General features: G+C 41.1%; 1 protein-coding gene across 1 annotated transcript in view; it reads left to right on the forward strand.

Annotated features, from left to right (window-relative positions):
- LOC144680694 (potassium voltage-gated channel subfamily KQT member 5-like) overlaps nt 1-4,754 on the forward strand; it is a 108,484-nt gene extending 103,730 nt beyond the window's left edge. The window contains exons 9-11 of the mRNA XM_078541942.1: nt 477-608; nt 2,969-3,095; nt 3,798-4,754. Of these exons, the coding sequence (XP_078398068.1) occupies nt 477-608; nt 2,969-3,095; nt 3,798-4,640 (1,102 nt within the window). The 3' untranslated portion in view covers nt 4,641-4,754. The remainder of the gene's footprint in view (nt 1-476; nt 609-2,968; nt 3,096-3,797) is intronic.
- Nucleotides 4,755-13,191: the final 8,437 nt, after the last annotated feature.

Consider the following 13,191-nt stretch of genomic DNA (forward strand, 5'->3'; position numbering starts at 1 on the left):
CTCACATCTGCATCTGTTGTAGACTAATTGATAGAGGTTGATTGCTGTGTTTAGTCAGCAACTCCATTATTGTTGTATGAAGTGAGCTATAGGATAGTAGAAGATGAATTGGATAAACCTTGGTCTTTTTCCATCTGTTCCAAATTCCTAAATAGCTTTCCCTTATTGTGTTCCTGTCCAGGGTGATTCTGTGTTAGGGTGCAAGATTGTTTGGTTTGCCATACTACGTAATGAAAACAAGTAACTCAGTTCCCCTTCAGTAGTAAATCATAGTTTAAAGTGTTGCTGGATCAGTTTCAGTTTTACATGACGATGGGAGGCAAATTCAGTCAGTGAGATTGTGAATCCTGGTCCCTGCTTGGGAACTGATCCAAGGCATCAGCATCTGGGGGAAAATAATTCCACTTTAATAGCCGATTGCCCAATCTTACAGCAGGAAAGCTGACGACTGATGCAATTCCTCTGGCATATTCCAGGATTGTAAAGTTTCATGTCGCAAAGAAAAAGTTCAAAGAGACTCTACGTCCGTACGATGTGAAGGATGTGATTGAACAATATTCTGCTGGACACTTGGACATGCTCTGTAGGATCAAGAGCCTGCAGTCACGGTGAGTACAGACACTAGGACATGCTCGGAATGATCAGGAGTCTGCAGTCACGGTGAGTGTGGACACTAGGATGTGCTCAGGATGATTAGGGAGTCTGCAGTTATAGTGAGTGTGGACACTAGGACGTGCTTGGGATGATCAGGGAGTCTGCAGGTCATTTAACTTGACAATGATATCTGGAAAATGCTGAAATCTCCTAAAAAAGTGATAACAGGTCACAGTAAAACACAATAGGATCAGACTGAGTCAGCATGGATTTATAAAAGGGAAATTATGTCTGACCAGTCAAATGAGTTTCTAATAGTATGTAACTAGCACTGAAACTAAAGGGTAATTAGTGAATGTAGTATATTTGGATTTTCAAAAGGCACTCAAGGTGCCACAACAAAGATTGTTACATAAAATAAGGGCTCATAGGATTGAGAGTAAAATATTACCATGAATGGAGGATTGGGAAAGGACAGAAAATGGAGAGTAGGAATAAACAGATCATTTTCAGGTTGGCAGGGTGTTACTGGTGACATACCATAGGGATCAGTATTTGGGCCTGAGCTATTTACAATGACTTAGATGAGGGGATGGAGTGTAATATAGCTAAGTTTACTGAAGATACAAAGGTGGGAATGTAAGCTATGAGGAAGACACAAGGGCCTGAAATTTCCAGGCCCATGGTGTTATGAGACAGCCTTTGGTAAAGCTGAGTTATTTAAAAATTCCAGAGGGAAACTTTAAACAACTGTCATAACCTATATTTTTAAGTGATATGTTTGAGCTGAAACTCTAAATTCAGGAATCAGACCACCAGTTCTCAAGGGGTTTTATATTAAACTAAATGAAACATTTTATTAAGTTACAACATATTAAACACATATACATGGCTACAAACATATCATAGCTTTTAACAAATTCCTAAACTAATCTCCGTTAAGACAACAGCAACCCATAGACTTAACCAGACACCAAGCAAAGTATTTTCACCTTACAAATTCAAAATGAGGTTCCTTTCACTTTGGTTCCTGTGGAGACAGTTGTAGGCTTACAGCTACTTTGATCTTACATTGCCTCTGCTTTGCACTTACAAACTGACTACCAATTTTATTAGTAATATAAACATATTGCTTTGTCTCTGCTAGCTCGGTACCAGATTTCACTCACCTTCTTGAATGCTGTATTCAAAAAATGCAAATGCACTCTACCTCTCTTACACCTTAAAAATTGTACACATCAAAGCACCTAGACCAGCTGGCTTGAATCCAATTAAGACAGACCCACAGACTAAACCTCTATTTTAAAAGGAAAATATTTTCCAATAATATTATATACATTAATAGCTTCATGACAAGTGGAGACAGGTTGGGAGGTGGGAGAGGTCTGGGAAGTAGCAGGAATCCCCATTAAGGTGGCTCCATGACACCATCCCTACTCTGGTCGCGTTTTCCAGGGGCAGCCTGCCAGCGGAATCGACAGCTCGCTCCATGGAGCCAGATAGCCAATAGCTCCATTTAAGACCCCAGTCAAAAGCTATTATGCCTTGCCAGTGGAACATTCCTCAGCAGCGCAAATCTCTCCCAGTGGGGTTGCCAGCTATCCAGTTGCTGTGAGCCCTTATATTGAGCCTCCCACATTGTGATGCTGTCTGATCTCCTTATCAGAGCCCAGCTATCTCTCCAGGTTTCACAAAGATCAGCTTTGTGACCTGATTTTATGTCAGAATCAATGAACTGATCCCAAACAGCCTGCCCAATTTGGATAGCTCACTTCCTATCCTCTTATTCTCACTGTGTCCCTTCCATTCCCTCTCTTTCCAAAAATGCATCTAATTGTGTTTCACCCCCATTTACTGTGAACTAGAAAAGCCAGTGCTCTTCACCCTGTCACTCCTTGCGTTCGCAAAGATCCAAGTCTAGGGTGCTGGGTACTAGGCCTAAGAGAAAGGTGCAGTTCTGGGTCTAGACTACTCAGTTCCATTCATTAACACTGTTGAATCTCCTTCTGTAGTCATAATGGGCCAAACATCTATGGGCTTCACACTCCCAGTGTAACTCACTGTGATTTAGACCAAGACCCAAACACAGTGGGTACTGATCTACACCGAAGTACCTAATTGACCCAATGACCATTAGTGAGATCAGTACTGGAGTGATGATAGAAGGAACTGTGGCTTCAGATTTTTGGACCCCTGTGTTTAAAGGTTTCAGCCCATGTAAGATCTGGTTTCCTGATGAGTGTCTCCTTAGTGCTCCATCATTAGAAGGTGTCTTAACAGTCACTTAATCTAGTTGCAATCAGCCTCTATGAAAGAATAATTTCTCAATGTATTCACAAGAATTTCCTGAATTTCTTTATTTTATTCAATGTAGTGTGGATCATATGCTTGGAAAAGGACAGCTCACAACAGATAAGCGATCACGTGAGAAAGTCCCACCAGGTATTAATGTCACTGATGATCTCAGTATGATGGGACGGCTGGTAAAAGTTGAAAAACAGGTAACAGCAACGACCATTTGGAAATTATTCCATTCAATTCCAAATGAGCTACTCTTCCCAATGATAAGGAAGAACACAATCAAAATAATAGCTCTGTAATTACAGACAGCATTTGTTTTGTCCGGGATGGGCTGGGTGTTTGTCGGTTAATCCATCGATTGTCCCAGTTTCTAATCTGGGCATTTGGAGGTTAATCCATCGATTGTCCCAGTCTCTAATCTGGGCATTTGGAGGTTAATCCATTGATTGTCCCACTCTCTAATCTGGGCATTTGGAGGTTAATCCATTGATTGTCCCAGTCTCTAATCTGGGCATTTGGAGGTTAATCCATTGATTGTCCCACTCTCTAATCTGGGCATTTGGAGGTTAATCCATTGATTGTCCCAGTCTCTAATCTGGGCATTTGGAGGTTAATCCATTGATTGTCCCAGTCTCTAATCTAGGCATTTGGAGGTTAATCCATTGATTGTCCCAGTCTCTAATCTGGGCATTTGGAGGTTAATCCATCGATTGTCCCACTGTCTAATCTGGGCATTTGGAGGTTAATCCATTGATTGTCCCAGTCTCTAATCTGGGCATTTGGAGGTTAATCCATTGATTGTCCCAGTCTCTAATCTGGGTCAGGCGTCACATTGTGAACGTTATGAAATTAGCTTGGGCAGTTGTATACTGGCAGTGAGACAGTGACATTTATTTTCACAGGTACAGTCCATTGAATCGAAGCTCGACTGCCTTCTGGAAATCTACAGACAGTGTCTGCAAAAAGGCTCTGTCTCAGCACTGACGCTCGCCTCACTGCAGATGCCTGTGTTTGAGTTTGATCAGACATCTGATTACCAAAGTCCTGTAGATGGGCCTGGCTCAGCACAGTTCAGTGGCTGCATGTCAAGATCTACAAGTACTAGGGGATTACAGCAGATGCTATCACCAAATGATTCAAATGCTCCCTCTTGTTACACCATCAGCCCAGTCATGCATGCTCAGGTTACTCCAAGTGGTGACAGTGATGGACCCACAATGTCCGCAGTAAATCAAATGGTTCAGTCTACCAAGATGGCCGTGCCAACGCGACAGCTGTCATCCTTTCAGGACATCTGCAGGGCAAGGCCTCTCCAGATTATTCCTGTCACCGCAGAGGGGATTGGTTCTGATGCCACCTCCTGCCCTATTGCTGTTCAAGTGGCAGAAGCTAACCTCATCCAGGAGACACCATGGAGGAGAAGCCAGAGTGCGGAAAATGAATCCTTGACCAATGTTTGCTCACCGACGGAAAAACCCTTAGAACACTCACCGTCTGTGCAAAATCTGATCCAATCCACACACAAACTGAGGGTGCCATTCACTGGCAGCGACCACAAGATGAGTAAAGAGCACTGCCCTGACTTGACAGACTCGCAACTTTTGATAAGAGATCAGGAGATTGGCACAGAGATGCTCGAAGCCACCGTCGCACTGGGGGCTGGTGTAGCCAGAACCCCTCAGCACATTGGGCGAACTGAGGAGCCATCAGGCCCCATCAGCCTGTCTCACGTTCGACTAAAATGACAACGTAAGAAGCTTTCCTTTCAAATATTGCTTCAGTTCCTGAAATGCATCAGTAATGGACTGTCTCTTAAGGATGAGACAAACCATGAAACTTTCAAATCAGAAAGGCACTCGTAGGAGCAATTATGATCTAGTTGCATGAAAAGTGCATGATAAATTAGAAATGATCTCAGTTTAAAATGTTATGAGTAAAACAGCTTGATTCTGCTGATATAGCAGGAATTATTCTTGTAAGAAATGTGCACAGAAATTATTTGAGGATATACCAGAGTACATGTATTCAGGAGTCTGAACAAATTAAAACTACTGTTATTTACAGCACGCGTGCAGTAAAGTTGCATCTCCAGGCCACTGTGCCAATTATAAAACCCTATTGTTTTATCCAGGTGATGGTTCCTGTTTACATCAGAAATATTCTTCAGCTACCTGTGAGGTACAAAGATCAGTGTGTCTGTTACAAGGCAAACACATTCATCTCCTTTCAAAATTGTTTATAGAATATTCACCCCCATTTTGAAAGTTTATTTCTGTATATTTTGGTGAACTGCTGATAACTGATTTTTTTAAAAGCTGCATTCTAGTTTCAGGGTTGTTCTGAGAAACCTTTCCTTTGGTGAGAAAAGTGTGAGAACAATCTGTGGTAATAGAGTAACCGGAACTGGAAGTCTGAATGTGCTGCAGGGTGCAAAGTGAATTGAGTAATCTGCTCCTTTGGCAAAGATACAATTTTTGATGAGCTGTTTTCCAATAAAATGAAATTTTGATGCATCATTGAAACAATGAACACTTACTGTAGAATGCTTTGTATATCATTTTGTTAATCTATGAGATACTGATATTTGTACTGATTAGTTGTATGATACCATGTTGAACAGCAGTCTAGCTGGTGGATCCAGATGCTGCCTTGAAGCACAATTTTCTGCACAATTGATCACATTGTAGAAACATAGAATTTTACAGTACGCAAGGAGGCCACTTGGCCCTTCATGCCTTTGCGAGAGCTATCCAATTAGTCCCACTCTCCCTACTTTTCTTAGCCCTGTAAATGATTTCCCTTCAAGTATTTATCCAACTCCCTTAAGAAAGATACTGTTGAATCTCCTTGCATCACCCTTTCAGTCAGTGCATTCCAGTTCATCATAACTCATTGCATAAAAAAATGTCACCTCATCTCGACTTTATTTTGCCAATTATCCTAAACCTGTGTCTTCTGGTTATTGACCCTCCTGCCAGTGGAAACAGTTTCTCACTATCTACTCTATCAAAACCCTTCATAATTTTGACAACCTCTATTCAATCTCCCCTTAACCTTCTCTGTTCTAAGGAGAACAACCCCAGTCTCTCACATAACTAAAGTCCCTCTTCCCTGGTACCATTCTAGCAAACCTTTTCTGCACCCTCTGATTGACATCCTTCCTAAAGTATGGTGCTCAGAATTGGACACAATACTCCATCTGATGCCTAAGCACTGTTTACAGTAGTTTAGCTTAATTTCTTTGTATTTATACCCTAAGCCTTTCTTTATAAAGCCCAGGATCCCATATAATTTTTCTTAATAGCCTATCAACTTGTCAGGAGATCTTGTAGCACAGTGGGTAGCGCCCTACCTCTGAGCCAGAAGCTCCCACTTCAGGACTTGATGGCCATGGAAGGTACGTTCATAATGTGGCCGAACGTGTTGTTTATTAGCCTGTAAATCCTTCTGAAACACCTGATAACGGACGGTAAGAGTAGGAGAGTTTCCTGGTCAGCCATATGCAGAAGGCAAAAGCAAACCACTGCAGTACTTTGCCAAACATAATCATGGACCAATCCAATGGTCCATGGTCGTCAGCACCCTCTTAGGGCATGGTACCTGAAGGAGGAGTATCAACTTGTCCTGCCCTGCAAAGACTTGTGTACATGAACCCCCAGGTCTCTTTGTATTTGCAGCCCCTTTAAAATTATACCATTTAGTTTATGATACCCCTCCTCTTCTCTCCACCAAAATGCATCATTTCACACTTCTCTGCAACTAATTTCATCTTCCTTGTGTCTGCCCGTTGCTCCAGTCTGTTTATGTTCCCCTGAGATCTGTTACTATCCCTATCAATTTTTATCACATTTCTGAGTTTTGTGTTCTGCAAATTTTGAAATCATGCTCTGTATAGCCAAGACCAGGTCATTAATATATATAAAAAGAGCAGTGGTCCTAATACTGATCCGGGAGCAGACCATTGTATACTTCCCTTCAGTCTAAAAACCAAACTTTCACACTACTCTCTAATTTCTGTCCCTTAGCCAATTTCTTATCCATGCTGCTACTGCCCCCTCAATCCATGGGATTTAATTTTGCTAACAAATCTATTATATGGCACTTTATCAAATGCCTTTTGAATTTTGCTATACACATCAACCACAATACTCTCATCAGCTGTCTCTGTTATGTCATCAAATAACACAATCATGTTTTCAGTCATGATTTGCCTTTAATAAATCCATGCTGACTTTCATTTATGAACCCATGCTTTTCCAAGGGACAATTAATTTTATCCAGGATTATAGACTCAAGAAATCTCCTCAGCACTGATGCTTCCCTGACTGGCCGGTAGTTGCCAAGTTGATCCCTCTTCTATTTTTGAACAGGGGTGTAACACTGCAATCGTCTAATCCTCTGGTAACCAACCCCATATCCAAGAAGGATTGGAAGACTGTACCCAGAGCTTCCACAATTTCTACCTTTACTTCCTTCAATTACCTAGGAGCCAGATTGGGTCACTTTTCTACATTGAACCCTATTAAGTACCTTTTCCTTATCTATTTTTATTCTATCCAATTTCTCTGCTACCTCCTTTAATGTGACATTAAGAGCATCCTCTTCTCCAATGAAGACTGCCCTCTGCCTCTGCAATGCAGAATGACCTACTCCTGCTCCAAATTCGTATGTTAAGGATATTTCCTTTATAGTCCCTAATTGGCCCCACCCTTCTGTTGACTGCCCTTTTACTATATATGTATTTATATTGACTTTTCTATCCTTTTTTTGTTGGCCACTAATTTATTCTCATACTTTCTGTTTGTCCCTCTATTCTCTATTTTAGATTTCACCTGTATTTTCTGTATTCAGCTTGCTTCTCTATTTTATTATGAATCTGACATTTATATAAGCTTCTGGCTCCTGTTTCATTTTAATCCCAATTTCTTCAGTTATCCAGGGAGCTCTAGTTTTGGACGACTTCCTTTCCCCTTTGTGGAAGTCCCGAAACTTCTTCTGTTTGAAGGTCTCCTGTTGATCGTTTACTGTTTTAGCTGCCAATTTTTGATTCCAATTTTCTTTAAACTCACTGAAACTAGTCCACCTCTGAATATTTTTGCATTTGATTGTTCCCTGTCCTTTTCCATAACCATTGTAAACATAATGATATTGTGATCACAAGTTCCCAAATGCTCCCCCCACTGAAAATACTCTACTTGCCCCATTTTGTTGCTAAGAGCCAGATCCAGCACTGCTTCATTCCTTGTTAGGCTGGAAACACATTGATCAGTCAAGTTCTCTTGTACAAATTTCAGGAACTCCTTCTGCCCTTGCCCTTTACATTTGCTCTCCAGTCTATAGTAGGATAATTGAAGTCCCCCATCATCACTGTGCTATTGTTTTTACATCTCTATTATAGAACTGATATAACTGCATATGATCTCAGCATATACCATTGTTTTCCATAATGTAACCCCCCATTGTGAAGACAGTAGTGAAATATTAATTTTCTCAACATCCTTCTTTTAAAACATTAACTTATTTGATATAAGCAAACATTTGTAAATAATTGCTCCAAGTTTAAAAATTGCTATGAATGAGTCTACAATTTCATTCATCAAAACTCAGTCTGTAAATTTGACGAACTGTAGAATATAAAAAGAATATATAGGTTTTACAGCCATGGATTCCTTTTCTTATTTGATATGTATATGGTGCCTTTCTTGCCTGATCTTGTATTAAATATAAAAACTAAAGATGAATTCCAAGTGTATAGGAGACTCCTGACAGATGCTAAGGGTCTTTTAAGATCAACTTTAATTATGCTTAATGTCAATTCATATCCTATTTGAATAATTTTAATAAATTGTTTTCACAAGTAATTTATTATGTGGAACTGTGTCATTTTGCATTAAATGACTTGCTTGAGGTAAGATTTTAGTTTTGTTTAATTTATTTTGTTCAGTGACAGGTCAATTCTGTCTCCTGTAGTAAGGTAATGACATATTTTCTCAAAATACAATAAACGAAACAAAAAATCAAACCCTGTTTCTGTTTATTCTTTGGCACCTTTTAGTTTCTGAAGAGCAGGACTATTACAACGTTTTGGGGATGATTTCATTTAATATATTCCTATTTTTTTCTGAACAATCTCTGTTTCATTATGAACATCTAACTTCTATCTTAAGTTGAGGAGAATCCCACAAAGCAGGCAGCACCAGATATAGAGGAAGGGAGTATTGCATGACTGGTTGTCACGTGATGCTGGAGTTGGGATCTAAAAGTCTCTCGATTGGAGGAGGAGGGAAAGAGGTACCAGTTTTGAACTCTTTGGAGCAGATTTTCTATTCAGCGCCTGAGAAGAGTGGAGAATCTTGTGGAAAGGACCACATGTGGGACACAGAGCCCAACCTGGTTATCCTTCGGCAGCTTTTACAAGGTGTGCGATGTAGAATCATAGAATGGTTATAGCACAGAAGGAGGGCATTTGGCCCATTGTGTCCGTGCTGGCTCATTGCAAGAGCAAAGTTGTTGCCAGATGGTCAGCTCTGTGCTCCACCCAAGTCCTGCTTAAAGACCAGCTCTTTGCACTCTGCGAAAGAAACCTGGAAGTCAAACCTCTGTGGGTTTAACATGAAATAAAATACCCTGTTGAAGCATGTGGTCACCATACGATCAGTATAATGTTGTAGGTTCGGTGGGTCTCACGAAGAGCTTCTGAGTCTTGTTTGGTTGAACGTTAAGTGTTTATTGATACACATAACTATGTACATATATACAGGCTATAGCCCAAGCTATGAGCTAACTCCATGCTTGCTTCTACATAGATCTCTGTCCAATCCACAACTGACCCTAGTCTCAGGTCATGTGTCTCTTTACATCACACTATGGGCAGTACTGTTTCCCAGTCCCACATTAACCCTTGCTGTGCCAGATACCATTATACTACACGTGATGGCCCTCATCAATTTCTGAACAAACCAACACTTTTATTTGATATAAGCTCTAGAGTGATAGAATTGAAAGACAGAGAAATCATGTTGAACTTCAGTTTGACGACACGGAAGCACAGAAGAAGGTGCAAATGAGATTTACCAGATTGATGCCAGAACTGAGAGGTTAAAACTATCAGGAAAGATTAATCAGACTGGGACTATTTTCTCTAGAAAAGAGGAGACTTTGAGGTGACTTGGCAGGGGTCTTTAAAATTATGAAAGGGTTCAATAGGGTAGATGTAGAGAAAATGTTTCCACTTGTCAGGGAGACAAAAACTAGAGGCCATAAATAGAAGACACTAATAGAATCACTAATAAATTCATTCGGGAGTTCAGGAGAAACTTCTTTACCCAGAGAATGGTGAGAATGCAAACTCGCTACTACAAGGAGTAGTTGAGGTAAATAGCATAGATGCATTTAAGGGGAAGCTAGAGAAGCATATGAGGGTGAATAAAGAAAATTAAAGACTTGTATTTCTATAGCATCTTTTCACACCCACCAGACGTCCCAAAGCGCTCTACAGCCAATGAAATGCATTTTTGAAATGTAGTCACTGTTGTTATGTAGAAAAATTGGCAGCCAATTTGTGCACAACAAGCTCCCAGAAGCAACAATGTGATAATGGGCAGATAATTTGTTTTTGTGATGTTGATTGAAGGATAAATATTGGCCAGGACACTGGGGAAAACTCCCCTGCTGTTAATGCCATGGTATTTTTAACGTCCACCTGAGAGAGCAGATGGGGCCTCAATTTAACCTCCCATCCAAAAGATAACACCTCTAACATTGCAGCAGTGCAGGCATATAAAATTGCCAGAAAAAGCAGCAAGTCTGAGGAATGAGAGCAGTTTAGAATTCAGCAAAAGTGGATGAAAAGACTGATCAAGAAGGGGAAAATGGAGTATGAGCAGGGAACATAAAAATTAACTGTAAAAGCTTCTATAAATATGTGAAGAGATAAAGGTTAGCAAAGACAAATGTAGGTCCCTTACAGTCAGAAACAGGGAAAATTATACTGGGGAACAAATAAATAAAAGGGCTCCAGTGTGGGTCAGACCGGGGGGTGGGGCGGGTGCATGGGGGGCAATGCAGCACAGACTGAAGGAAATATTCAAATACATGCTGGGGGGTGTACAAGGCAGCACAGACAGACTGAAGGAAATACTCAAGCAAAACAAAAACAGAATTACCTGGAAAAACTCAGCAAGTCTGGCAGCATCGGCGGAGAAGAAATCAGTTAACGTTTCGAGCCTTCATGGCCCTTCGCAGAGAACTGCGAAGGGCCATGAAGGCTCGAAACGTTAACTGATTTCTTCTCCGCCGATGCTGCCAGACTTGCTGAGTTTTTCCAGGTAATTCTGTTTTTGTTTTGTTTTGGATTTCCAGCATCTGCAGTAGCTTTTAGCTTTTTGTTTTTATCTGAAATACTCAAGCTGTTGCCGGAGTGATGCCGGGAGTGTGGGGAGGGAAGTGGCCACTTTTTTGGAAAAGCTTGTCAAAGGTGAGCGTTCTTCTGCAGTTGAGACCGTTCAGCTGCAGCTCCAGCTTGCGTGCTGTGATCAGGGTTATATGATGGAGATGCAGCCGTGAAACTTTAAATGCACCTGATCCTTTGTCTGTCTTCAGCACCTGAGCCCTTCAGGAGCACAGTGTCACTGGTCACAGACACTGAAGAGATGGGGGCCAGCCCCACCTTAAAAGGTGCTGAGAGCATACGGGGAGAATGAGGGAACTCTGTGATGCTGTCGCGGAAAAACGAAGTAAACACTCAGAACCTGGAGGTTTGTCTAGGAAGTCTTTATTAAAGTCGTGATATCACGGAGAGCCTAGTCGCATACAACGGAGCAAACCAGTCTCTGCCTAACACCTCTTTACACACATAGATATAGCAAAAGGTTCGTGACAGAAACTTGGGCAATTACAATAGTTTCAAATGGTTTCAAAAAGATAGCAATCAGTGTTAATGGTTTAACAATTAGACAGGACAATGTTAATGGTTTAGCAAATAGACAGGACAATGTCAATGGTTTAGCAAATAGACAGTGATAATTGGTTACATATCCTGGGCAATGCACACACACAATAGTTTTTTCTCTTAGGTTTTGCCACCGTATATGACATCCGGAGCCCAGTAGTTTGGGAAGGTAGCACTGGCTAATTTGATTTACTAATTTATGTGCTGGATGCGTGACTGTTTGGGGACAGTCTACAGTAAATTACATTATACATGTATTTTAAGTTTATTTCTCTCACAAATATAGGTGTATTTTATTTCATTCACAATTGTACGTGTATTTTATTTCATTCACAATTATACGTGTATTTATTTCATTCACAATTATACGTGTATTTTATTTCATTCCCAATTACACACGCATTTTATTCCTCCACCGCCCCTCCTTGTTAATCTTTTCTTTTAGATTGACACCAGTGAGGAATAATATCTTCATCATCATACGGGGGTTCATAACAATGAGGAAAAGGCCGGTCCCTGGCGGGGTAAACTTTCTCTCCCCACCAGTGGGCTTCGCTGGGGCCAGTGCGCATCACTTGGGGAATGATTGGGGCACCCCCTAATCCAGTGGAGACACTATTGATAATCTGGGAGCAGCAAATCCGTAAAGTAACACACGCACAGCACCCTATGATACATGTTACGACTATCCCAATTAAAAAGTATAGCAACCAACTTCCCCAACCGGAAAACCAACCTAGTATTGTAGACCACTGAGAATCTTTTTTATAAAAATCGCTCGAACTTTCCCCAGCTTTCTTTATTTCTTGTACCTTGTCCATGACATGCTTTCCCAAGTCAGTGATATTTTCAGAGACATCGGGGACATAAGTGCAGCACTCTGAGCCTATCATAGCACAAGTGCCACCTTTTTTAGCTAGAAGGAAGTCAAGGGCCATCCTGTTTTGTAATACGGTTAGGCGTAATGCTATCATTTCAGTGGTGCTGGCTGAGATCTGCTTCTGTGTTTTAATCAGAGCATCAGCCGTTGAATTAGCGACTTTTTCAAGCGCAGCTGCCAGGTTGATAATTTCACGTGAATTACGAGCCGATCCATAAGGGGGCAAAGCAATCATCCAGAATCGTTCCGATTCCGAGATGCCACGGCGATGTAGGCGCCGATGTGGGTGCATATCTGATTTACCTATATGGCGAAGTTAAGGATTTAAGTATGCTAGGTAGCAACAGCCACTCCAGGTGAGAGTGGTTTTGTTCTTTTCCGAATTTCCTACAGGCATATTAGAGAAAAGGGATAGCTGAGGCATCCCAGGCAACCAGGGGTAAGCTTTATCTCCACAAACCCAATA

The sequence above is a fragment of the Cetorhinus maximus genome, chromosome 5 (assembly GCF_964194155.1).
Source record: "Cetorhinus maximus chromosome 5, sCetMax3.hap1.1, whole genome shotgun sequence".
Classification (NCBI taxonomy): Eukaryota; Metazoa; Chordata; class Chondrichthyes; order Lamniformes; family Cetorhinidae; genus Cetorhinus; species Cetorhinus maximus.